Source organism: Bombus bifarius, unplaced genomic scaffold (genome assembly GCF_011952205.1).
Source record: "Bombus bifarius isolate JDL3187 unplaced genomic scaffold, Bbif_JDL3187 scf7180000008176, whole genome shotgun sequence".
NCBI lineage: Eukaryota > Metazoa > Arthropoda > Insecta > Hymenoptera > Apidae > Bombus > Bombus bifarius.
This window is the reverse complement of record NW_022884493.1, coordinates 1,668,654-1,693,687: the sequence shown is the minus strand read 5'-3', so window position 1 is coordinate 1,693,687 and position 25,034 is coordinate 1,668,654. Positions and strand designations below refer to the sequence as shown.

Here is a 25,034-nt window from a genome sequence, read left to right as displayed (position 1 = left end):
AAGGGATGTTAAATATTCTTTATTAGCTGCGACGGTAAATAGCAATTGCACGAACGATGCCATAATTTAAATCGGCGTATGCTAACTAGGCGGAACAAGCAAACGAACAATTAAGGGTCGGGTAAACTTATCAACAATTCAATTAACCTCGCGGGAAGCGAAAAGATGAAACAACAAAAGTGTAATACCTCTCGTGAAAGCGACTTGCAACTGCGATCGCGCGGCGGAAAGAATGAAAACCAAAGTTACTTAAAAAAGTTTTTCGCGTGGTCTGCTTCGGTGAGTATTGTGCCATGTAAGAGGGGACATTTTAAAAAGATGTCGGTTCCTGCAAATAAATAAGAAAAGATTCCTCTAAGAAGTTGGACGTAGCGGGAAAAGCAGCTACGAGCCCGCGCGATTTATTTAACTTTTTCCACCGGCCTTCCCTTCGCCCCCTCTCGTTCTTCCTTCCTTTCCCTTCGTCCCTGCGCGCATCTCATCGCGCTTCAGAAAATTCTTCCTCGTCCGAGTGTCTCGCGAACGTTTCCGTCGTTATCGTGTAAAGCTCGTCTGTCTGCTTTGCGTTATTTATCCTGGCAACGGCACGAATCCTGTTTTTCCCGCTACTTTGTCTGGAACAAAACGAGATAGTGCAGGCGGATAAAAAGGATGCGATTCGTTAAAAGCGGGACACGAATTTACGTTGTTCAGCGGCTCGTACTTTCGGTAAGAAATCCTTGTAATATCGAGAAATTGCTTGCTCGCGGTTCCAGGTAATATGCTTAAGAAAGTTTTACATCGCTTTGCGAGAATACGTTCTTGAAAAAACTGCAGTTTTAAATTACGATGTAGTTTAATCGAATGAAAACATGCGCGTGTAAGTGCGCGGCGAACAGGGGCGAATGTTTCGGAAGCAAAGTTATCGAGAATGAGTTGCAAAAGTCAACTAAATTAATGTACGAAGTGTATTTATAATATTTAAGAAGAAGGAGAAGTTTAATTGATATGTTTTCTAGCTATACGTTAGCGTGTTTTATCGCATGAAAGTGGTAAGTTAATTTATTAAGCGTGTGTACGTTCTCGTTGAGTCAAAGATGATGAATTATGTAGTAATGGCGTATGTGAAAGGTCAAAGTATGATTTTTTAAAATATGTCGTTTAGAAAATAAATTGAAAATAATTTCGACGCAACTTTATTCTAAACAAAATAGACGTTACATATGTTTTCTGGTATTTGCAGTGTTTACTTGTACGTCGCGTGGTTTACGTTATCGACGTCAGTTTCTTTATCTTTGACATCGTTCACGAAATCACACACCTATACATATGATTGTTCTTGCGAAAGCAAAACTTGTTATTTTTTAAAATTAAACGTTTAATTAACACATGCCAGAGATTGCTAGGAAGGTATATATAAAAATATAAATTATATTACTAATATAAATATTTTAAGTGTAAAACTGAACACAGCTAAAGATATTTCGAACACGTTGATTAAAATTGTACTTGGCTCAAAACTCGAGTTATATCGTTGTATAAAATACGCGTGATAACACTCATGACCTAAATCAACTTAATGAATTTCTAAAGCGTACCAAGCGGGGTGGCTGCAAAGCCAACTACCAGCGTGTAGTTTCCAAAGGTTTATGTCCACGTATTAAAGGGTACCTATTCGTGTATTTTATATCTAGATAAATACGCAGAGCGATGTACTTTTACCGTTAAATAAGTAAATGGAGCTTCCTAAGAATTCAAGTCCAGGAAGTGGAAACATGTAACAATATAGTAGGTACGGTGGAAAACAACCGTTAATAAGAAACCATTAACGTAGTGTTTTATCAATTCGTAGCTAACAGGAAAATCAATTACAAACTTACAAACTATCTTTTTGCCGTATCGTTTGCTTCAGAATGAGAAACACCAAGTACAAGTGAAATAGAGAAAAATTCGTCATCCGATTTATTCATATAAATGTTGAGATGTCTCGAACGACTACGTCTTGATATTCTTATCTTGATATCGTTGTCTCGATATCTAGAATCGATCCTGCAAGTAGCGCCAACTTTTTTATTTACACTCTGTGTACGTTTCCTGCTACGATACGCTGGAACCACGCATTTACTCGTGCGATCTTACAAATTTTCGGTTACTTATTTCATCGAAAAATCTGATTCAAAGGTAAAATCAAAGCTGTGGCCTGTATAACTCTACCTTTATTAAAGGAATCGGAGCTCGGGTTTTCATTAAAAACGTCGAACAAACAGAAGAATGTCTTCAAAGAATGAGAGTATAGTTTCGAAATCAAAGCGAAGCACCGGTGCAATTTATTACAGTTCACCCTACCTTTACGATCCCGTTTGTGGAACAGAAAAGATCCTGAAAGATAAGGAACGGAAATTTAAATCAAAGGAATACCGAGCGTGGAAAACGCAATAGAAGCTTATCAATTTCCAACGAAATCGCAACGATATGAACGTCTCTTATTTCGAGGTGTAAATTTCGAGATACAAATCTAATCGATAAAACAAACAGATTTTCATAAAAGACACGAATCACGTATTCGATTTAAATCGTTTAATTTAAACGACCGGAGGAAAATGCTAAGACTCTATTTTTTAGCACTCGGGATGGCAATAATTCAAAGGAGGCAACCGGTAAAGAGTTATGCAGGGTGGAAAGCGCAAACAGACGTGAAAGGAAATACGCCGAGGTTCCAGGGATGACCGACCGTGCCTTGTAGAAAACTCGTCGTAGTTTGTGGTGAACCACTAGGACAGGAGGAGGGCCGATTCAAAAAGATGTTCTTCCTTGCGTTCTAGTTTCACTCTTAATCCGCTATTCCACGGTTGCTCCATGCTGCTGTTCGATAGTGATTCGTAGTTCGGTAGTGACACGTAGAACGAACGATCGAACAGCGTGTCAACGATTGTTCGATAAAATCACCTGTCTTGCTTGCCACGGAATGCACCGTGCCAGGGAGGAGAGAGAGTGTGGTTCGATCGGTAACATGGATTGTCTACGGCGTAACGCGGCTTGAACACATTTTCTGAATGTAATACCAATTATTTTACGCCAGTACGGGAAAATCCGCTCGTTAAATCGCTCACGAATCTATGTTAATCGCTGCGTTTCTCTGTTATTACGCTGTCAAAGTGCATGGCCAAATTTTTTAACGAGATTTCAACGTCGCACGATGTGTTTCCTTGACTATAGGTTATCGTTAATAATGTGTATATAAATTTAATCGGTTGATCGACAAAAGCGGCGCCTCTGACCAAGGTTAAAAATTGCATATATCATATATGTTTGAGCTTTTGATAATATTAATTTATGGAAATCTAATAACTTTCTATAGAATGGAGCTTATAATGTATGTATATTAATAATAGAAGATGTGTTATTGAAAAACTTTCTGTCGCGTCTTATTCGAAATTGTTAGTATTTCGACTTTAAAATCTTCGATCGAAAAAACAAAATTTAAAATCATAAAGCTACAATTTGTATTATAATATCGAATACATGAATTCTTGGACCTATATTTAATCTCCATCTATCTTTATTTTATATACATATATCTTAATTTAAAATTCTAGAGAAGATAATAATTCTTAAAATTTTTAACGTTGTATCTAAAAATATTATCAACTCGTTATTTATCTCATTTTCAGCAAATGTAATATTTATCTGCAGAGATGTACATACGTAATTTCCACGCTTTAATTCGTGTATTACGGAGCACGAAATACATAGCTAGATATAATAGAAACGATAAGTCGGATTACTCAAAGATACGAAAACGAAACTACTAGGATTTTTGTTGCAGGAGTGCAAGCACCTCCCAGAAACGATTCGGTACGTTTGGAACCAGGACCTTTGGTGAATGGTGCTGGAGCTCTTTATATCGCCGCAACATGTGCGTGCGCCTTGATATTGGTCGTTGGAAGCGTAGCAAGCGCCTTGTACATTCGCAACAGCAAGGCTCGCATTCAAGAATCCCAGTAAGTAGATACAATTTCCATATGCCGGTTATCACTTTGCTACGAATTCCGGTTTCACGTTCGAATTACCCAGGAAATTTATTTTTAACTCGGTTAGACGAAAGTAATGGTCAAAAAATACACTTTGCGAGTTGCGAATCTTGACGCTATTTCAATAATTCCTTTCTTTCATTACGTCAAATTCACAGCTACGAATACCAAAAAGGTTTACGAGTATTTCTTCTCTCGTTCCTTTCCCGTTTTCTAATTACTTATTGTTAATTTAACGAAAATAAGTCGATTAATTATAAGACTAAAGCGGCTAATTAATATTAATCTCTGTAGTTAGACGTTTAAATGAAGTTTAAATAAAGTAAGTATATCGGAAACTCGCGTCAAAATTCAATTTGTAAGCATTAAAATTTCTGACGCAATGTAAGCTATGTGCTGATAATGAAACAGACGCGTGTCCTGCACCGTTTTATGTTTTAACAACTAACCTTTAAGATTCGTATTTAAAGCGTTTGTCATCGAATAAATCGTCACGATGCAAATGAAATTATCGATACTTTTGTGCATAAGTAAGAAACTTTACGACAACGCTGTTTTATCATTCGCTGTGAAAAATAAGACAAAGCTTTTTGTACTAAACTAAATCGCTATTCCTTAATGAATATTTATTGTCTACGAATTAAACGTTAAAGAACTGATTAAAATATACGTATTACGGTCCCTCTTAATTAGTAATCTTAAGCGAGCAGTACGCAGGCTCTAAATGCAAACAGGAAAATTTTGTAGTGCCACTGTCGGGAAATCGGAACAGTACTGCAAAATGCAGTACAGGCGATCGTCTTACGATATTCGTATAGAAGAAGGGTACATAGATATTTTCAGTAGTGCTTTAAATTCTGATTGGCATTTGAAAATGTCGTAAACGTACGAATAAGCGTATCTTCCCGCGAAGATAAAAGCCACTTATTAAACGACGTAATCCGATCATGTCACGAGTAGAATCGGACACAAGCGAATAAATGAAAATCAGCGGCAAACGGGACGTTGGAACGCGGCGACGCGTAGGCCACTGACTGCTCGTAAGATTCGCACGGTTGGCAGGTTTTCACGTATCGTCGCGCGCGCCGGGCGCATTCTCATTTCCCACCAGCAACCGAAGAGTGAAAAGTCGTCGACGCGCGTTGCCGGTTGTCGTGAATTTTCCGCTGGATACGGCAACTGCCGAGTTGGGCTGGTCTCTCGGCCCGGTTCACCGTAGGGAAGAGACAGAAGGGCAGAGAAAGATTTCTACACCCCCGCGGGAAATTCATGGGATAAGCTGGATAGGAACTCGTCCGCATGAAATATCCTTTCAATAAGCCCCGGTGATACGTCGGTCGCTTGCCACGGCAGCCGACATTTTATTGCACGGCTACACGCCCCCGTTCGAAAGAGGACTCCTGCGGGAGAGAATGTAAGCAGCGAATTCAGAGGGATGGAATCGCTCTCCATCTTCGCCTGTTCCTCACCTTTTCCCCTGCTGTCTCGCTTCCGCTTCACTCGTCTTTCCCTCTGTGCGAACCACTTGTCTCTTTTGCAGATGTACGAAACGAACTAGCTCGGTCTGGCATCATGGGAAAATGCTTCCTCTTATTTGTACCGATCGACTGAAATGCTTCGCATCCGTCTAGAATGAAAGCTTCCGAAGGGTTCGTGAAGTCATTATACCGCAATTTTTCTTTCTTCGCGTCCGATTCGCCTAGCTTGTAAAAATTATTTCGACGCTTCTCTTACGTTAGACGTTTCACTTTTATATAGATAGTAATTTGTTTGTTGAGAAGCGATAGTTACAAAAATTTCATATCTGTATATATTATATGCTTAACAAGTTACTATAAACTTTGAAAGATACCGTTGTGATAAAGTACGTGTTTCATATCAGACATTAACCGAACATCGTATAAAGATAGTTTTTCCATCGAGCTTTTATAACCTATTTCATGATGCATAAATTATTAGCTATACGTATATAGCAAAGCAACTTATCCAAGAAGATTGCGGTAAAAGAAGATCCGAGGCAAAGTTTCAAGAAAGGAGAACTTTTACCTCCCTTGTACTTGCTTCTCTACTACCTCTCCAGCTTCTCTCTTCTTTATGCGGATTCGTCGTATACTTCCTCCGAATATATTAGTTCTTCCTAGACTTTTGGCATGCGATTTTTCACGCGACTTACGAAAAAAAAAAGTATCGTTGAAATTTGCGGCAACGCGATCCACTCCGTTCTATTCGTTTCTAATTTTTCTTTCTCCTCTGTTATAATTAACTGCTTGTACTTCGTTCCCGTAACTTTTTCTGGATGATTCAAATATATAAATTAATAGACAAATTATATCGCACTCTGTTTCCATCCTACAGGATCGACATAAGATAGCCAAATAGCAAGGCAGTTTCATGAGCAAAAGTAGGTCCAAAAATGATGGAAGTACAATTTCTACGAACATATTCCAAGGTGTACATGCTTTATTTTACGAAACACCGAAACAATTTTTCCTGTTATTCGCTCGATGTTTGTAATTTCTTCAAAATTGTACATTTGATTTGACGTGTATCTAAGCATGAATAAAAATCAAGCAAAATTAATCAAGTTTCTTAAGAACGTGTCTCGTACGAGGAAAATCGTATTCCGTATCTTTAACTTCTTTCTTCGTGTATAATCACCTTCTTGACATATCCATGAAAACTGCATTGTGCATAGTGCATTGCGCTTTGTTCTGACATTTCACGGGTATTCCAGTTCGCTTTTTCGAGATAGACCTGAAACCCGAAGCTGAAGTTTTAATTCGCCGATCTAATTAAAAACTCGATCGAAACCCGAAAAACCACAAACGTGTCACCTGATCGTTGTGAAAATTTAAAGTCTAGAAATCGCCTTCTTCTCGATTCTGCAAATAGAATACCTTGGAAATATGTATTCGAATTAGATGCCGCATGAAATAGTTTCGTTAACAGAAATACCCTGCCAGGTATTATAAATAAATGTTCTACGAAGCACGTTATTAGATTAAAACCCGTACCAAGTCTAACTTTAATTAAGAGACGCTCTTTGCAATACACGTATTAACGCTCGAGCGTACGAGAAATCTACTTAACGGCAGGTAGGTAGGAGAGCCTCTAGGTTACGTAAGTAGGTACTTCAATTACACGTTCAATTGAAACTCCGTTATATCTGGTATTAACGAATTGAATACTTTCCTGCTCGATTGCCCGATATCGATGAAACGAATCTCATTGCACGATAAAATTATAAAAATGAGATCAAAAGGCAAAAACTTCCACCGACCTTTCATCTTCGTTCCCTTTGTACGCCGCCTTTCCGATTTCCCCCAAAGTAGACCAATTGTCTCCTGACGGGCATTATTAAATCTTTTGAAGCTCCTCTTCGTGAATTTTTCTCAAGAAGCAAATAGTTCAAGATCCTTTTTGACCACGAATATCACCGAGCCGCAAATTTTAATACGTATCTATTTCTGCCTTTTCTACTACTGTTTTCTTATGGTCAAGAGTATCGTCGTGTTCAAATGTATTATTCATTCAACGTATTATCCTTTTCATGTCAGTCTCGTAAATATATCAATTTTCACTTCCGCGTTCGAGTAACGTTGAATGTCCTTCTGTTTTTGTTCTCAAGTACACAGATTAGAAAGACGAGTGTTGCAACAAAAGTAGTATAATAACGCAACGATTAATTGATCATAATAAAGATAAATTCGTTATTTCCAGAATTGTCTGATAATTTCACGTTCGAAATACACTTTTTGTTTGTGTAGTTATTACGGTTTTTTTGTATAAAATACCTCTATAGATACGAGGGTTTACGGTTCGTAGTTGGATCGTACAATTCAGTAAATCATTACATTGTGTTACACCACGAGCCTGTTGTACAATAATTTGCTAATTAATAATATCGGTCGAAAGGTAATAATATTAATTGAGAAGTGATAAATTATCCATCGTAGATTTCTGTTGCGCGAACAATATGTAGAAGCTTGTAATATTTTAATCATCGGACTTGTAATTTGTAAGTGCAAATAGTTTTTGAGCGTAGCTATCGAATTTCTTGAATATTTTGATACAAGGAGAATCTACTTTATGTCGCTATTAGCATGCGTCTATAGCTATTTATAGCTCAATTATTACGAACGAACAAAAAACTTTCCATGCTTTACCTTCGATTCATATTCCTTTTTCGCTGAAGCTTTTTTTTTTGAAATCATCGAAACGCACGTATCTAACGAAAATACATTCTGCTCTCTTACATTTATACAATACGTAACATCGCGTATTATATTTTGTAAATAGCATTGGGTGAATCATCGATTCTTACATAGATTCCAACATAGTTGCAAAGACGGTATCTTCTATTAAGATATTACATTTTACTAAAAAGTACATTGCGAATATGTTTCGCTCGGTTTTCATTTCGCAAAGTAACAGTAGTTGCAGTTCCGATAACAGTTTCCAATGAATTTTCGACCGTTCCTCGAACGTCCACGACCACTAAGGCTGTAATCTGAAATTTTAATACATGGAGTGGGCACTTTTATCATGGTCCCCCAACAGGGGAATATTTTTATGGAACGGAAATTTTAGGAGAAAGGGGAGACAGAAGTAGCCCTTCTTCTTCTGAAAATGCCTCCTTACCTCGTTTCCCGCGGCGTCTTTCGCTTTGGGGAAGTCCCGGCGCGGCATGGGCCAATTGTCTCTCGAGGGATATATTAGCTCTTTTGAGTCTTTCCAGGCCGATAACGCGCGGGAAAACGAGGATCCTTCTCCGGCCCTTGTACGTCTCCTTCGGGGGCGAGGCTGCAGATTTTACATCCGTCCGCTCGAGTAAACACAGCATCCACCGTTGCACCCTCGTTCCCGTTACCATGTCGATCTCCATTCTACGCGCAAAGCACGATTTTCAGATTGGACAAGAACAGGTTGTTCTTTGCGGCGAAATATACCATTCGCAAACAGAGAAAAGGAATTTCTTCGCACTTGTTCCTTATATCCCATGTACGGTAGATATTTCGTCTTGTGCTCTTGATAATATGTTTACGCAAAAAGTGCGTATAGCATTTTATTTTCGTACAATATCAAGTTTATGATCTCATTAGACCGGTACATATGAAATATATCGATAGGCCAATACTACCCATTAAATGTTCTCTTATCGTCGATTATCAGGTATATTAAAAGACATAAAATTTACTGTATATCAGACATATTTATCGTTAGGAATATTTAAAATAAAAATATCAAAATCTTATTATTGATCGTCGTAATTAAACGGGGAATAACTAACATTCGGTTATAACAATTATATACATTTGAAAATTTACAAAGAAACTAAAGCAGCTTTTTTGTGCGTGTTGTTGAAACGCGGAACTAGTTCCAAAAATGTCGGTAACTTCAAATAAATTGAACGGGATGTAAACAGTGGTTCATGCATAACGATCCATGTATCGATGCTGAAATAGCCTGTAGCGATAAAGTCGACTGTGAACGTTACAAATTGAACAGCGTTTTTTAATTTAATGCACCGATAAATTACGGCTACGTTACGTATTTGCTATGTATTTGCTGCGTATTTATAGAGAAATTATCGCGCACGAATGTGTCACTAGCAGCGAAATAAAGTAAATCGGCCATGCTAAATCCGAACTCGTACTACGGCATAAAATATAAGCCCGTCCTCGGACATGAATACAAAGAATTGGGGAAAAAAACCGAGCGTGGAATATTTGAAATCGTTTGCGCAATGTGTTTCTCTTTTTCGTTCACCTTTTTGCCGAATCGCGGTAGTGGATTTACATGCGCAAAACGGCCAATAAATCCGACGAAATATCGGAATTACCGTTCCTCCGCGAATTCTCTCCCGGTATTTTAGTCTTCTCGGCATCCGTACCTCCGTTTATCGTTCTCCTCGTCTTCTATCTGGCCGCTTTCGAGCCTCTTTCTGCTCTAATATCTCGCTGCAAAGGGGAACGAGACCCTCTTTGAAAATTTTTCCCCGCAGGCTAAGCGGTAATTTCACGCGCTACGAGAACTTTTCACGGGATCGATCATACCGGATACGCTGTCGAATGTGCTCGCAAACCTTCTGTTACGTCGAGTTACGAATTTAAGGAAAAAACCACAGAAAGATCTTCGGGATTTATGCAGACATTGTGAAACTCGACGTGAATAATAAACGAAGTCATAAAACTTGATTCCGAAACTGATTAACATCGCAAGAAAGAATTATTTCCTCTCATAGAATAAATTATTATTACGTCGAAATAAAAATGTGGAACTATAAAAATTTCATTACGTAATATGAATTTCACTGGCAAGCTACAACTTCTTTCTGTTTAAACTTTTCAACAAAAATGTTTAAACGATACATCTTACGCCGTTAGAACATCGAGAAGAAATGGAAAATATTTTATCATAGACGAGAGATTGTCATCCTTGTTCCAGCGTTATTTGGAAATTCGGTTAAAAGCATGGAGGTGTCAAAGGCGATTCGGTGGATTAGGACGAAAGTAGCGACGAGGCGAAAAAAGCTAGCTGCCAGCGCAGCGGTAGCAAGTGTCTCTCGCGATTATAACTCACGCAACTCGAGTCCCGGTGCAAAGCGTGTCGTGCATCGCAGAAATAATTAGCCTCGTGTATAATCATTAACCGGTGACTACAGGATCGTCCGTTCTTTCAGGAAAACACTGCCCTGCTGTAGCTATTCGGCGGCAGACACCGGCGGCTTAGCCAGAAGTTCTGTGCTGGTTAGGGTCGACCCACGACCCGGAAGCGCGAATTCCGGAAGTTACGCAACCATTGCCGACCTAGAGCCACTCTATGCGAGACCTTGCGGTTCCAGAGCGAGTTACTACGCTTCCAGCCATGTGACGCATCTGAGCCAGGTATAGTGCAAAATCATTTTACGGAAACTTCGGCAAGATATTGCATTAAGTACCTACATACGTCGGTTTCGAACCGGGGGAATGTGAAACTCTCCAGGCAGGAGATGCGCTGCCGAGTTGCCTCTAAAGTTTCCGAGTTTAACCGAGTGCAGCCCTACCTTACGTGTCACGAAACATTCGTGCTTCGGTCTGATCAATTTTATATTTGATCGAACGTGATATACGATTTTACGGAGATCGTATGCAGTTGGTTTAAATTTTTGAAAACGCGTTTAAGTATCGAGACGATATATTCACTCCGAGAGGTCCGGCGCAACTCCAAGCAAAGAGAGATCGGTAAATATCGTGAAAGCTTAATAATGCTTACGTATTCTATTGTTCAAGACAGACGAAATAAAATACTCGAAGAGGTTCTTTGTAACAGAGACGGTTCCGTGCTACTTGTTGAAGCGTTACTGCGAGAGGCGAAGAATTCCAATTTGTTTAAAACATATGCTTCTGCCGGATGAACGGGCCACAACAAATAAGAAATACTACAATTTGTTATAGAAAACATCTTGAAAAATAATTTTTCAATTATTTGCTTCTTTAATCTGAATCTCTAGAATCGAGAATTATTTTTGTTTCTTTAAATGAATCTCTCGATCGTGTCGATCCTTTCAAATCGATGACAATTGATAATTATCGTAATTATCAAAACAAAAAGAAAAATTATTTAATATTATGATAAATAATATTTAAGAAATTTTGAAAGGACGAAAAATCCATGTTTAGCTGCAAAGCTAAATAAAAAGACAATTTTGATAATATCGAATCGATTGACAACGTACCGAAGTTTAAAACTGCTTCTCTTGTAAAAAATAGAAAATGCGAATTATCGTGTTTTCAAATGCGAAGCAGCTCCATATCGAAACTCCAGCGAAACCACATTTTAAAGATATGTCGGCTTATTGTGTTTAGCGTAATATAGCGTAATGAACTTTAAAAGCGGTGAAGCAGTGCGCGAAACAAAGTCGAAGGTAGATGAGGAACTCTCATAGAGAAATCCGATTTTCTCTCAGCCCTTCTCTCTCTCTCTCTCTCTATCCTGACCGCATCTTCATCGCGAACTCCGCCCTGTATTCTCTTTTCGTTCTCTACGTCGTTCTTTCAGTAGCGAAAACGAAGACTGCGAGACGATTCTGTTCTCCGGCGTGGCCGGTCTCGTCTGGCCTCGCGTGCAAGACGAGAGGTGCATTCAAAAACTTTATCGAATTTGTGGTCGTAGGGGCCACTTTCTACCAACAACTTTCCCCTCCCAGTGCTTTCAAACCTTTCGGCTCTTTATTCAGCTGCTGCTTCGAACCTGCCAACCTACGACTTCCTTCTAACCGAGCGAACACACACCGTTCACCAGAAATTGGTACACGTGATAAACCCCTTTTCCTTCGCATCCTTTTCCCTTTTTGCTCCCGTTGCCTCTTGTCGCTTCTGTCAAGCTTCCTGCCCCGTCTTCCTCGGAGAGATAATTCCCTCCGGAGGAAAAGGTAAGATCTGCTTTTCTTGGTCCTGAGTCTACGTGTAATCCGATACTTGATTTGCCACACGACTTTCGAGAAGAACAATCATTTCATTCGTCTTACTTTGTTGGTTATAGATACCTGGAATTCTTTGGAACCGTACGGAAGCGTGCAAAAGTTATCGGTCAGATAAATTTTTCTCTTCGAGACGCAAAAGCGATATTTCGAAGAATATGAAAGGAATTTAAGGCAAAGTTCGATATAACGCAAAGATATGTAGTTAATTCTTCGTGGACAGCGAGTCGACGATCTATACGAAATTTCAAAAAGTTTCGACTTTATGTGACAAATAACGTATAATTATTATATAACGTATTAATATCGATAAGTACTGTATTAAGTATTTTAGATATCTTCGCAGCTTCAAATAATATTAGAAAAATTAAATTTCGTCATATACGATCCAGTTTACCTATAGAATGTGGAAAATACGTTTCCTTGTGGGAGGCTAACTTCGCAAAGAATTTTATTAAAGCTAAAGAAAAGAAATTCGTTACATTCAAGCACAAGATTATATATCTAAACACTGCCTTTTTATGTTTGTCACGATTGACGCAAATTGACACGAAAGACGATCGAAGGTAAAATATTATTCTCTACCCGAAATTAATATACATACAGTTATACGATTTGACGGACGATTAAAAGAAATTTTCCTGTGATATTATTCTTTCAATTAAAAAACCATCATCGTCGTTGCCTAATTTGAATTCTTAATTCCATATAAATGCAAATATAAGACCCTCGTTATATGCCAACGTGGGTACAAAGGGAAACCGAGTGTAACTGTGTAATCGATCATCGGTGCCTGAGTGAATAATTAATAAAGCGAGTAAATCGACAATTTACAATTTTTATCCTGCTTCGAGAAGACGTATAGAGGCGACGCGGTGAAACGACGACGACGGGAAGCGGGCGCGAGCGCGGACGCGGCGAGGTCGTGACTTCTTCCTTTCGCCCTTTCACCTTCTCGCGTTCTCCATTAAAGAACACGATCCCTCTATTCGCTTCCGCCGTTGCTTTCGGACCAAGCACGCTTCAGTCGCTGATCTCTTTGATCGCTTAGAATTCAAATTTCAATGGAATCAAGTACATAAATCGAAGGATGTGTGAAAGGAGACCATGTACTTTTGTTCGATAAGAACTCTTCTTTTCGAACGACTTATCGAAAAATTGTGGCATCGTTAGGAAAGAAATTCACATTTTAGCACATTTTATCGCAGTTTTTATCTCTTTCTATACTACTGAAGCGTATACCGTATACACTTGAGCGCCAGTGGTAAAAGTAGCTAATTCCTTGTAGCTAATTATAGTTTTCTGTAAACAGGAGACATAAGATAAGGTTACTAGAGATTGAACACTTCGTGACATTCCACGAGATTCTACAAAGATTTCGTGATTTCCGCAATTTTAACAAAATACCGCGATACAAATTCATCGACGAATAACGTACGTACGTGTGAAAATCTCGACGTACGGGGCACGACATGCCGTAAATGCGAAATAGCTAGAATAATAACCTCTTTAACAACTCGTTGTGACTCGCCTTTCCGCTTGGTGCGTGTTTAAAACGAAAACAAAGAAAACATAGAAGGGAAGGGAACGAGGGGAAGAAGGAGGAGGAGGAAAAAACAGAGATCGCGCAAATGTCGAATAAATATGCAATGGAGTTTAGAAAGAGCAGCCGGGCATGGCTCGATTCACGTAACAAAGTCTAGCCGGCACTTTCCGGCTCGAAACGAGCGTTTTACATTAATTTCCCGGGAAAAAGAAACGGCTCGGTACCACCTGTGCTCGGCTATTCAAAGAGGAGGTTGGCAAAGGGGGCGGACGAAGGTTACACACGCGGTTAGAGAGGCAGAGAAAGGGGATGAATCAGGGTGAAAGGTGGAGAGAAGCTAGAGAGAAACTGCAAGTGGGTCCTGTGATTGTTTCGGCTTTGATCTTGGATCAATTTACCGGGTATACGCGTATGCCTGAACCCTCGATGTCCTCGTCTGAAACGCCACCCTCCTGCTATACCGGCGACTGTGCGTCACCGACACGAAGAACCACGAAGAGAGGAGTGTTTATACAAACGCGTACAGACGTAAGTACGCGCACCTCAGACGCGAATATACAAGTATACACACACACATACACACGCAAACATATATTTCTATGTAACCACGATCCTTAGGGAAAACTTATCCTCCGGCCTGATTCCGCACCCTTTCCCTCGCTTGCTCGCTCGCTCGCTCGCTCGTTCGCTCGTTCGCTCGTTCGCGAGCTCTCTTCAAACTCAGCCAGTCATGTAATGCGGCAACGTCTTATCCCTCCTGTAAAACGATACGCTTGAGATCCCATTGCTGAAGAAGCCATTACTGTTCCTGTTTACCGGGGACCTTCGGTTTCAGAACAGATGCGTTTTCCTGCTGATTTTCCCGATAGACGCGGAGAGTAACCACCCTGTCCTTATCGAAAGATAGATAAGAAAATAGTCGTAGTCGATGGTGCGCGAGACTACGCTACGGCGAAGCTACGGTAAAACTGCTTAACATGCATTGGCTGATATCCCGCACTTAACGTTTTGTATCTTAATTGTAAATGTCGGCCCTCGAATCGACGATTCGGGTCAGTGTTACCTCGAGAAGTTCTTGTCGCTTTATCTTCGATCGAGCTTCTTCCTGTAAACTCGTGTACTGAAATTGAAGCTTTGAATTATTTAAACAGTTCCTGTAGAGTTATTCATGAAGCTTCTAGGTGGATTCTGTGTAACGAAGAACTTTTATTCCGTTTAAAAATAATCAGACGACGTAGGAACGTTGGAAAACTTTCGGTGCCAGAAGGAAATGTCGAGTGTCTTCGCTTTATCTTTCGATCGCTTCGACAGTATCTATATCGTACCTGTACCTAACGTCGAACGTTAGTCGTCGAACACTACTTAAACACACTGGCACGAATTGTAAATTTGTTGTAAAGTTACTCTATACTTCAGTTTCGATATGCGATTCCATTTATTCGAGTTAATAAATTCTGTCAGCTCTTACGAGCGATATCGAGATTCGTAAAATCGAACTCGATTAAACCAGATACACGTTTCACGTGTCGTTCAATTTCTATATCCTTTCGCTCTCCCCTCTCTTATCGATTTACTTCTTCGTTTCTTTGCCGAATAAAATTCTATCTAGCCGAGAATTAAAGAGCGACGTAGTCGGCTCTTAAACTTGTCACCGTCAAACGCGCCGAATAGATCGTATAAGTCGATTCTCTGGTTTAGCGAATTCCCACCCGAACGATATCGTCTTTCGTCCCATGGTCGATGGTTTAATGTAGTTAAATCGGAAACTGTATTATTAATTAGCCGGATTGAAATTAAAAGTTTCGAACACGACCCTCGTGACGAGGAGGCTAGACGGCGCCTAAAAACGATGCTTTCAAAGTGGCTCCAACGGGAAACAAACTACGACGTTTGACGAGACCCTCTCGATAAATAAATCGAATTGCTGCATCGTACGCGTCCGGCAAAAAGTTCGCTGCTGGCGCCGTTAAATCAATAGACCGATTGTGATTGTATAAAAGCGACTCGTCAGTCTACATTCATTACAAAAAAAATACGTTTGCAGCCGGTTCAATTCCTCTTCCCATTCGTTTCTCGCGGCAATTACGAATCCGTTTTTTCAAACTAATAGCAGCCGCTTGTTAATTATGCGTCGGACGTAGTTGTTAGCATTGAAAAATTTTATTTGCTTCGATGAGCGATTCAGCGATGAGCAAAGCAATCGCCACGCAGCCGAGCACGAAACAAATAACAATAATCAACGTTGGGGGATAATATTTATTACTCGTTTTCCGAAATCTCATTTACCACGTTTGCGTCATTTTCCACTGTCGCCCACGATATCTGCTTCCAATTTGCAATCGAATCGTAGTACCGGCATATACTCGTGACATATAGGGAACGTGATATCGAGCGAAAACACACCTTTCCTACAGAATTTCAACGATTTAATCCACACGACGGTTTTCTTCTTCTTAACATTCTACGATAACCTATCGCCTTACGTATATTTTATTCTTATTTATTACTTATTTGTTTGACGATGTATCACATCGCCACACGTACATAAAAGTTTACACAGCACGGATCGTTTCCATTTATTTTCTCGTAGATTGTAAAGGGGTACGTTCCTAGATGACGCACGCTTCGAATTTTGCGATAATTTTTTCTTTCTAGTTCTTGAGATACGTGATTTGGAAATATCGTAAAAATATTCTTAGAAAAAGAAATTTAGTCTCTGTGAACTTAACCTTGACATATGCATATATTAAGGTTTTTACCACACAGTAATAACCACGCGTTGATGAGGGAGCAGTGGGATACCTACTGATGTTTTACACATATAATCTAGTACAAGCAGGTGGGATATTTTTGCTTTCGTTGCTTTTACTTTCAGTATTATTTTATCATAAATCTGTTATTTAGTTCTCGTCATACGTGTGTTGTAATATGAAATACCGATTAAGATAGTTGGAATTTAGAATATTCCGACATAGCATAACGAGCATGTTTCCATACTTACGTATACCTTTGATATTATTATATAGCACACTTATGGCCAATATGGCGTATATGTATACGTATATGACAGTGATATAATACTATGTCGAATCGATCTATTTGACACTTTTTATAAACGCACGAAGAAAAACGTGGAACAAATTAAGCAGAACTTTGAAACAGAGACCATGCATTATAGCCATGCATTTGCTACGCGGTTTGATAAAGCCTGCGTCATAGCATTAAACTACAAAAGCGTAACTTGCACGTAAAGTGCTCTAATAATCTAATCACTGCTGCGTTATATCGGCGAATAAAGCGAAGCATTTGATAACATCATTAGCGTCTTATTTTTATAGCACACGGCGCATTCGGGCGTAATTCACTTCGCCATAGAAAACCTCGTTACTGTTTGCAAACAATATAATTAAAAGTGCCTAGCAGCGGTGCCGGCTATCGCGTTTAAACCATGGCGAAAGCAACATGGAAGCATCCGCTTTGCTTTCCATAATAACGAAATTATTGCGTCCCGTCAACTACCGGAAAATCTCTCTCTCTCTCTCTCTCTCTCCATACTGCAGCGCGCCGGTCCGTGTCGCTTCGCGTTGCGATTATCAGTTAAACAAAGGTGCGCTTCTCGCTTCTATTTATATTTATAAGCTTATTCCGCGTTCCAAATTCCACGCTTCGAATTCCGCAACGGTCCTTTATAAGTCTCTCGGCATGCTCGCTAGCCGATTTTAAATTGTCTCGTTGCATTTTCATTAACAAACGGAAAAGAGAGAAAGTAGAAGCGAAAAACGAGCAGGGCAAGAATTCTCTCGCGTCGAAAAGAAGAAAAAAAAAAGCGATAAAGAAAATTAGGAAGGGAGAAACTGAAACCGGCGAGAGGAGAACGGAGAATGAAACCGACGAGCGGAACGAAACGCGGTAATGAAAACCAGCGGGGACAAAGCGGAAGAAAGAAGCTAGCTGGAAGTAGATTTTTTTTCGGTCGTCGCGTCGGATAAGAATTACGGAGCACGGTAAGTCGCGATATTAGCCGACTGTATCCTCGTCGAACGTTGTCCTCGAAGTTTCGACGAACGATCTCAACCGCGACATCCTACTCCGGCTCGGGGAATCTTTCTTTTCAACTTGGTGATCGCGTTACTTTTCAAATCGGGCACGCCCTCCGGTAATTTGCACGCCGCCAATGGTTTTCCATCGTCTTCTGCCTCTTTTTTCTCGCTAGTGTCGCTGGTCTCGCGCGTACACGTACAGAGCTCGGTGCACGCGTAGACGCGTGCAAATGGAATGGGAGGGGCCGAAGGCAAAACTCCGGAAAATTGAAATTAATGAATAACCGGTCTCCCTGCAGCCCTGTTTGCTCCCCGTCGGAGCTGTCCTACGCTTCGCAACGCAGGAACCGCTGGAAAACCGTTGAGGAACAAAGGGGAATGTGGCTACGATGGAAACGACGATATAACGATGACACGGCCGGACGTGGGGGAAGAGGGGAGGGAGCGAAGGGAAGCTGGTCCTTCTCTTTTTTTCTTCTTGCCATTCTTCTTGTCCTTCGGGGACTTGGCGACCTCTTTCGTATCCTGTTACAGGCGACAAATGCTTTTTTAATGAGTTGCCCGCGAAGGGATTTTGTTCTGTGATGAATTATGCAGACGCCGTGTGACGCGATCGAGAGACGCCGAGAACGGTTGCAAATTGTTTAGGAATCTCTTTGGTGTCTGTGCGCATCAGGCTTAATACCTCCGTGTCCTGTCTGTTAATTTATAGTCGACCGATCCTTGCGAGAAGGCTAGGGCACTCGCGGTATCGAGGTCTGCGCTCTACTGTCGCAATCTCGTACAGGAGGGCACCTTCGGACGCGTCTACAAAGGTACCTTGGAATTGGTTGGCCGTGAACAAGAAGTCATCATAAAGACAGTCACAGGTATCGATGTATTAGTATCGTGTTGGAGAGCCGTGATATCGGGCTTTGGCAATAGTAACGACTGGTCGCTTTACGAATAGTAAGAGAGTCGTTGATGTTTTTACGAAATAAATCGATACCGTACAAAGTACTTTTTCTTGTTAGCTTTTTAAATTAATTAGAACATCGTTACAAATCGTTACAAATCGTTAGAATATCTTGAAAGGTTTCGCAAGTACATGAGTAGGTTGCAGCAAGGGCTTGATGCTCGAACCTTCTACGATCGGACAAATTCGACAATGTGTCGTTCTATCAACCAACACGATATTAATAAAGTTTATGATGAAAGATTTCTTTTATACAAAGTTTTACTTTCGAAACTCCTTGTAACACATGTTCGAGTAACTTACGATTTGCCAAAGTATTCGAAGATTATTTCGATAAATATGTTAATTAAGATCGAATAAAATGTCGCAAGGTGATTTATACGCGTATGTTTACGTACTACATTGAACAACTTTGTCAACGTCGGTACGAAAAATTGAAAATATTATTCGATAGTTTCATTTTCAGTTACGCGTACAGGTGTTCGAATTTGAACGCAAGTTGCACTACTCTAGGCTAGCGACGCGCGATAAGGTAGAAAATCATGTATCTGCCGCAGATTCGTAAAACGGAACAAAGAAAGAAAACGATGAAACGAAACGAGGAAAATATTTCAACAAAATCTGTTACAAAATGAACATATCCTATTGGTTAAAGACAACGAAAGTAATCGGAAAATCGTAATTATTATAAATTGTTTAATATCTTATAGCCTAAATTTTAGAATTTCCGAACGCGTTCCGAACGATAACACAAAGGATAAGAGAAATTACTGCAGGAATTAATAAGAGATGTTGATCATTTTAGAAGTGGCATCGGCTTATCAAGCCTCTTTGCTGGTGGTCGAGGGCTCGCAGCTGGCAGGATTAGTGCATGCAAACATAGCTTCGCTGGCCGCCGCCTGCCTGGATAGTTCTTGTCCATTATTGGCATACACGAGTTCGCCAGGCGAGTTAAATTTGAAGTTGTACCTTACCGACGGAAACCATCATCCTGGGACCAGGGACTTGGTGCACGTTGGCGCGCAGGTTGCTAGAGCAGGGGCATTCTTGCACGGTCGAGGGCTCCTGCACAGGTGATTGCATCTACGTATTTCTCTATTCGGTAGATTGATTAGAATGTGAACTGAATTGCTGTCACAGACAGTGACTAAGATACACAAATACCACTCGTTGCCAGTAGGTGTAAATTATGCAAACAATGTGTAAACGAGTTCTGCTTCTCAAATGGAATTATAAAGTACTGTTTTCATAAGATCGACGAATGCGAAAGTATATTTGTGGTTGATCGATCGTATCTTTGAAGCTCGAAAGATAATGCGCGAATAAAAATTGTAATAAAGCGTGTGTATGGTAACTACATATGCCGACATTGTAATTGCAGGCCAATTTAGCAGATTTTCCAAAATTATCTGTCTCGATTAAAAAATAACCAAAGAATAAGAAATAAAGGTGTTCGGTAAACGCATCCCCGAAGAGATTTAAAATGACGTGCTTTAATCCTTCGTTTCGATTTCTGTTAAAATTATGTCGATCAAACTATATTTATGCAAGATGATTTGAAAATCACGACACAGAAACAGCCTGTTGTAAATGGAACGTATGCAAAAAAATTACGCGAGGAACTACATTTTTTCCGTCTATGTTACGGCTTCCAAATCATCCTGTATAACAGCTTTCTCGTATCCGTACCATTTATACCATAGAACATGCTGACACAAAGTTTGACTGGAAAGAAGGTTTGGAACATCCTGTATAACCGACAATATGTTTCCAGGGATATCGCTGCCAGAAACTGTTTGATCGAGCCAAGCAGTCTTCGCGTGCGATTAGCTGATACGGCTTTGGCGCGAGATCTCTTCCCTCAGGATTACCATTGTCTCGGTGATAACGAGAACAGACCCATTCGTTGGATGGCCTTGGAGACTCTCCAGCACAATCAGTATAGCACGGCGACGGACGTGGTACGGACCATAATTCCTATTGAATTCCAATAAACTTTTGAAGCTGTACCACTCCCTGGCGATAATGGACGACTGAATTTTCCAATAAAATCAGTAGATCATATACATTTAAATTATCTATTAGAAGATTATTTTTACTAATTGTTGTATACTATACACATACGTATATTATTATATATATTTTTAAGTAAAATATCATTACGCCTTTCTATTAATTTAGAAGAATCTAATTTCTGAATTTGACCTTTAATTCAGAAATCAAGAATCTGAACGTAAAGAACATTTCAAGCAACAAGACGAGTCTATAGACAGTTACGAATGTCAGTCTTATCGTCGCGTTATATTTTATTTTATTCGTATTATATCTCGTTATATATTAACTTTATTCATCTCGTGGCACGTATAAACCGATTACCGAAAGTCGACAGAAAGACAACTAAAATTACAAGAAGTGTAATATATTTGGTTCGGGATAGTCGTTTTTGTACTTGACGCGCAAAGGTAAACCGAATAGTTTAGGTAAATCGGATGTCTCAAAAATTCTCACGGCACTCTGGTTGAAAATCGCTGGTTAGGTATCGGCTCTCAAAAACCAATTTAATCGGCTCTTGATATTCCCCGTTATACGAATTATTATCGTAATTTGGCGATCCAAATATTTCTATCAAAGTACATGTTCCGATCGTAGCTGATGGAGAGAATCGATTGATTTTTATCACATGAATTGAAATTATGTAAATTACATGTTCCCCCACACTATGTTTCGACTAACTCGTATAAACGGAGTTCTATCGTACACGGGTTGATTCGATTGTGAACGAATAATCAATTAAAAAATGAAAATTACTTATGTGTATTAAAAGAAACTTTGGTCAAATTTGTATCCGTGCGATAGGTTAAATTATGATGCGTTTTTAAACGAAACAGAAAACAAACAAATATTTCGTATCCAATGGATCGCTTCTTTGAGGAAAAAAGATTCTTTAAAACGTAGAAAGGAAATTTATTTAAATGAGAAGCGACTCCATAAATAGTTACCTATTTAAATTTGCTTATACTTCGTGAAAGATACATATATAACGTACGTTGTAACTTTTGTTACGATATTATCACACTGATACATAAAATATGAAAGTAGATACTTGTAGCAAAGTAAATCATTTTCAAGTGACGTTATCGAAGAGCGTTTTTTTTACGTTGAAAGAAGCTATTACGGATATAAAGAGACATACAAATGGACAAAATGAATAAGATTATTAAATAACGAGGAGTTTCGGTAGCTTCGAATTTTAATAAAAAGAAACATTTTATCGAGAATCGCAGATTCGACGAAACTGTAAGAAAGTAATAAACGTTATAATAACGTTCGTTCGCTAAAAATTATGAACACCGCGAAAACATTATACGAGTAATTCGGCGATATCGACGTAAGCGAACTCTTATCAAACGTGACAAGTAATTATTCCTTTTCTTTTCTTTTCTTTTTGCAAGTGGTCGTTCGGAGTGTTCCTGTGGGAATTGGCGACGATGGGCCAGCAACCATACGTCGAGGTGGATCCTTTCGAAATGATGGCGTGTCTTCGAGATGGTTATCGACTGGCCCAACCGAGGCCATGCCCGGACGAATTTTTCGCCGTAATGGCCGTCTGTTGGTTAGGCCTTTCCAGAGACCGGCCGACCATGCCTCAACTTCTCGCCTATCTACAAGACTTTCACGATGCCCTGGGCGGCTTCGTTTAAAATATTTATACTCGAACGTCTCACGGTGTTCCTTGAAACAGCGAAGCACTCTGGAATGATATGTTCGGATCACGTCGCGGAACCTTTCCGTCAACGTCCCTCGCGAGAGTTCTGAACGCAAGAAAGAGGATTCAACGTGAGCGGGAATCAAAACGAAGACTCATCGAGAGAGAGACTCACGATAAAGATAGCTCGGCGACGAATGACGAATTTTTTGAAAGTAACCAACACCGCCCAGAAGGGCGTGGTTTTTCATTAAAAAAAGGAAAGAAAAACCAGACTCGAAAGTGGAGATGCAATCGTATGGAATTGAAAATCACTGCCCATTTGCAATCGTACAGAATTGAAAATCACTGCCCATATTATTGATTGTCAGCAACGGTACTCGACATTCCCTCTGGCGCGTATCGGCGGGCCACATTGTTTTCGAAATTCCGTTTGGAGAGCAGCCGGAGAATCAAAACAGGTGATGACGGTTGACCAAGACTGGGGTGCATTTCCGCGGATTAAAACGATTCGATTACGGAGAAACGAACGAAGTGCGGCCCGATCGGCGATGAAAAGATCGATGCGGATATATCCGTCCATAGCAGTTAAAAAAAGGAACTTGAGGCGTGACAGATAGATGCAACGCGACACAGAACGCAGCGCCTGTGAACTCGCAATCACCGCTATCCGTTGTGCGCGTTACATCATCGGTTCGCAGGCGCGCTTTCGCAACGTTCTCCTTGGTTTCTTTCTTTTCCAAATTTTACAATGTCGCTACTTTTCCGTAATCTCGGAGCGCGTTAAAAAAAGATTACAACCATTTTCGCTCGCCCAACTTGCAAGGAAACGTTCCGTGAAACGTTATGTGGTCTCGTCGATTCGAGCACTGCGTCAAAAATCTCTATAATCAAAATTTTATTCGATCAAAATGTGCGAATCTACTACTTCGCAAGGTGGAAAATAACCGGACGACTATTTTCTTAGACATTTTCAAACGCTTTTATTCCCGTCGATGTTTGACTGTTCAGCTACGCGTGTAAAATTCTTCTAACAAATTTCAAAGCAAAGAGTACAAAGACTTGCGTTCTTCTCAAGTGTCTTTTCGCGAGTACATTCGCGATATCGACTATGGTATAATATCACGATATTGGATTAGATAAAAATATACTCTTCATACGGAATAAGAAAAACAGCTCTAGAGTTTTGACAAGTTATAAGCGAAGTTATCCGCGCATGTATAGCTACTTTTGTGGTATCGTTAACCTGAAAAATATTTGCTTGCAACGATTTTATAAATAATGCATCGAGCTCGAAAAGGGGAAAGTTTGCAGCAAGAGGGGAGACAGAACACAGTCAAGAATACAGTATATTGCCTCTTGCTAACGCATTTTCCGGGAAATTATTCCGATTATTAAAACTTTCGCAAACGTGCGAACATTTACAAATAATTTCACTCAGATTCCTAAACACAACCTCGTAAACGTAATTTCCCTCGAACGAAGTACGTAATACGAATAATTTAGTAAACATTGAAACTGAAACTCGGTATCGCGAATGTATTTTCCGAAAAGCTCGATGATGCGACGATCTAAGCGTAAATATGCGAATGTCGTATTGCGTAAAAAAGATCGAGGCCTATTACGCGGAGAGTTATAAAACTAACGTTACATGCATTTTCGTATGTAATTTGAGATTGTTTATATTATCCGTTTAGACACGAAACGGTATCAAGATGATTCTATTTGGACAAGGACGTTTAGCGTTCCTCGAGCCTAATAAGAGGCTCGAGAGGTTCGCGATGCATTGGTTGCGAAGTTTCAGCATTATCTTTGGTTGCAATCGTCTTTATAGAAAAATTTATCACAGAGATTGTCAGTGCGAATTTATTACAATGTATCTACGTTATGCTATTATCTATTCTCGGTTGCAACATTGATTCTCGACGAATGAGAAGAAGCGACTTACGATCTACAGCGGGGCATATTTAAAACAGTACTAAAAGCTCGTTATATTTATATATTTCGAACAAAGATCTATCTCGTGCGTTTTCTTTATCCTATTGGAACGTTTTCTAATCGCGATTTAATTCTATGAAACGATGTTTGTCCGAATAGCAGGATATCGCTACCGTTCCCTGTCTCGATGGATAAGATAAAACAATCTGGGAACACGGAACCGTTGATTTCGATGAATCTTTTCGATTCCTTCGAAGAAGCGCTTGCATCGTCCGAGTGCGCGGGATCACGATTATATTCGGATGGTTATTCGTCAAGTATGGCGATTGCGAAACTTTCGTATAATCGTAACCGGAACGACGGAGGGAGCAAAAGCAA

At 39.9% G+C, this 25,034-nt stretch overlaps 1 protein-coding gene across 1 annotated transcript in view; it reads left to right on the top strand.

The window, feature by feature from the left end:
* The window catches only part of LOC117209455 (tyrosine-protein kinase Drl), a 99,500-nt gene extending 76,418 nt beyond the window's left edge, over positions 1 to 23,082 (top strand). The window contains exons 4-9 of the mRNA XM_033451530.1: positions 3,806 to 3,980; positions 10,693 to 10,897; positions 18,770 to 18,926; positions 19,818 to 20,085; positions 20,787 to 20,973; positions 22,465 to 23,082. Coding sequence (XP_033307421.1) covers positions 3,806 to 3,980; positions 10,693 to 10,897; positions 18,770 to 18,926; positions 19,818 to 20,085; positions 20,787 to 20,973; positions 22,465 to 22,713 — 1,241 coding nt within the window. The 3' untranslated portion in view covers positions 22,714 to 23,082. The remainder of the gene's footprint in view (positions 1 to 3,805; positions 3,981 to 10,692; positions 10,898 to 18,769; positions 18,927 to 19,817; positions 20,086 to 20,786; positions 20,974 to 22,464) is intronic.
* Positions 23,083 to 25,034: the final 1,952 nt, after the last annotated feature.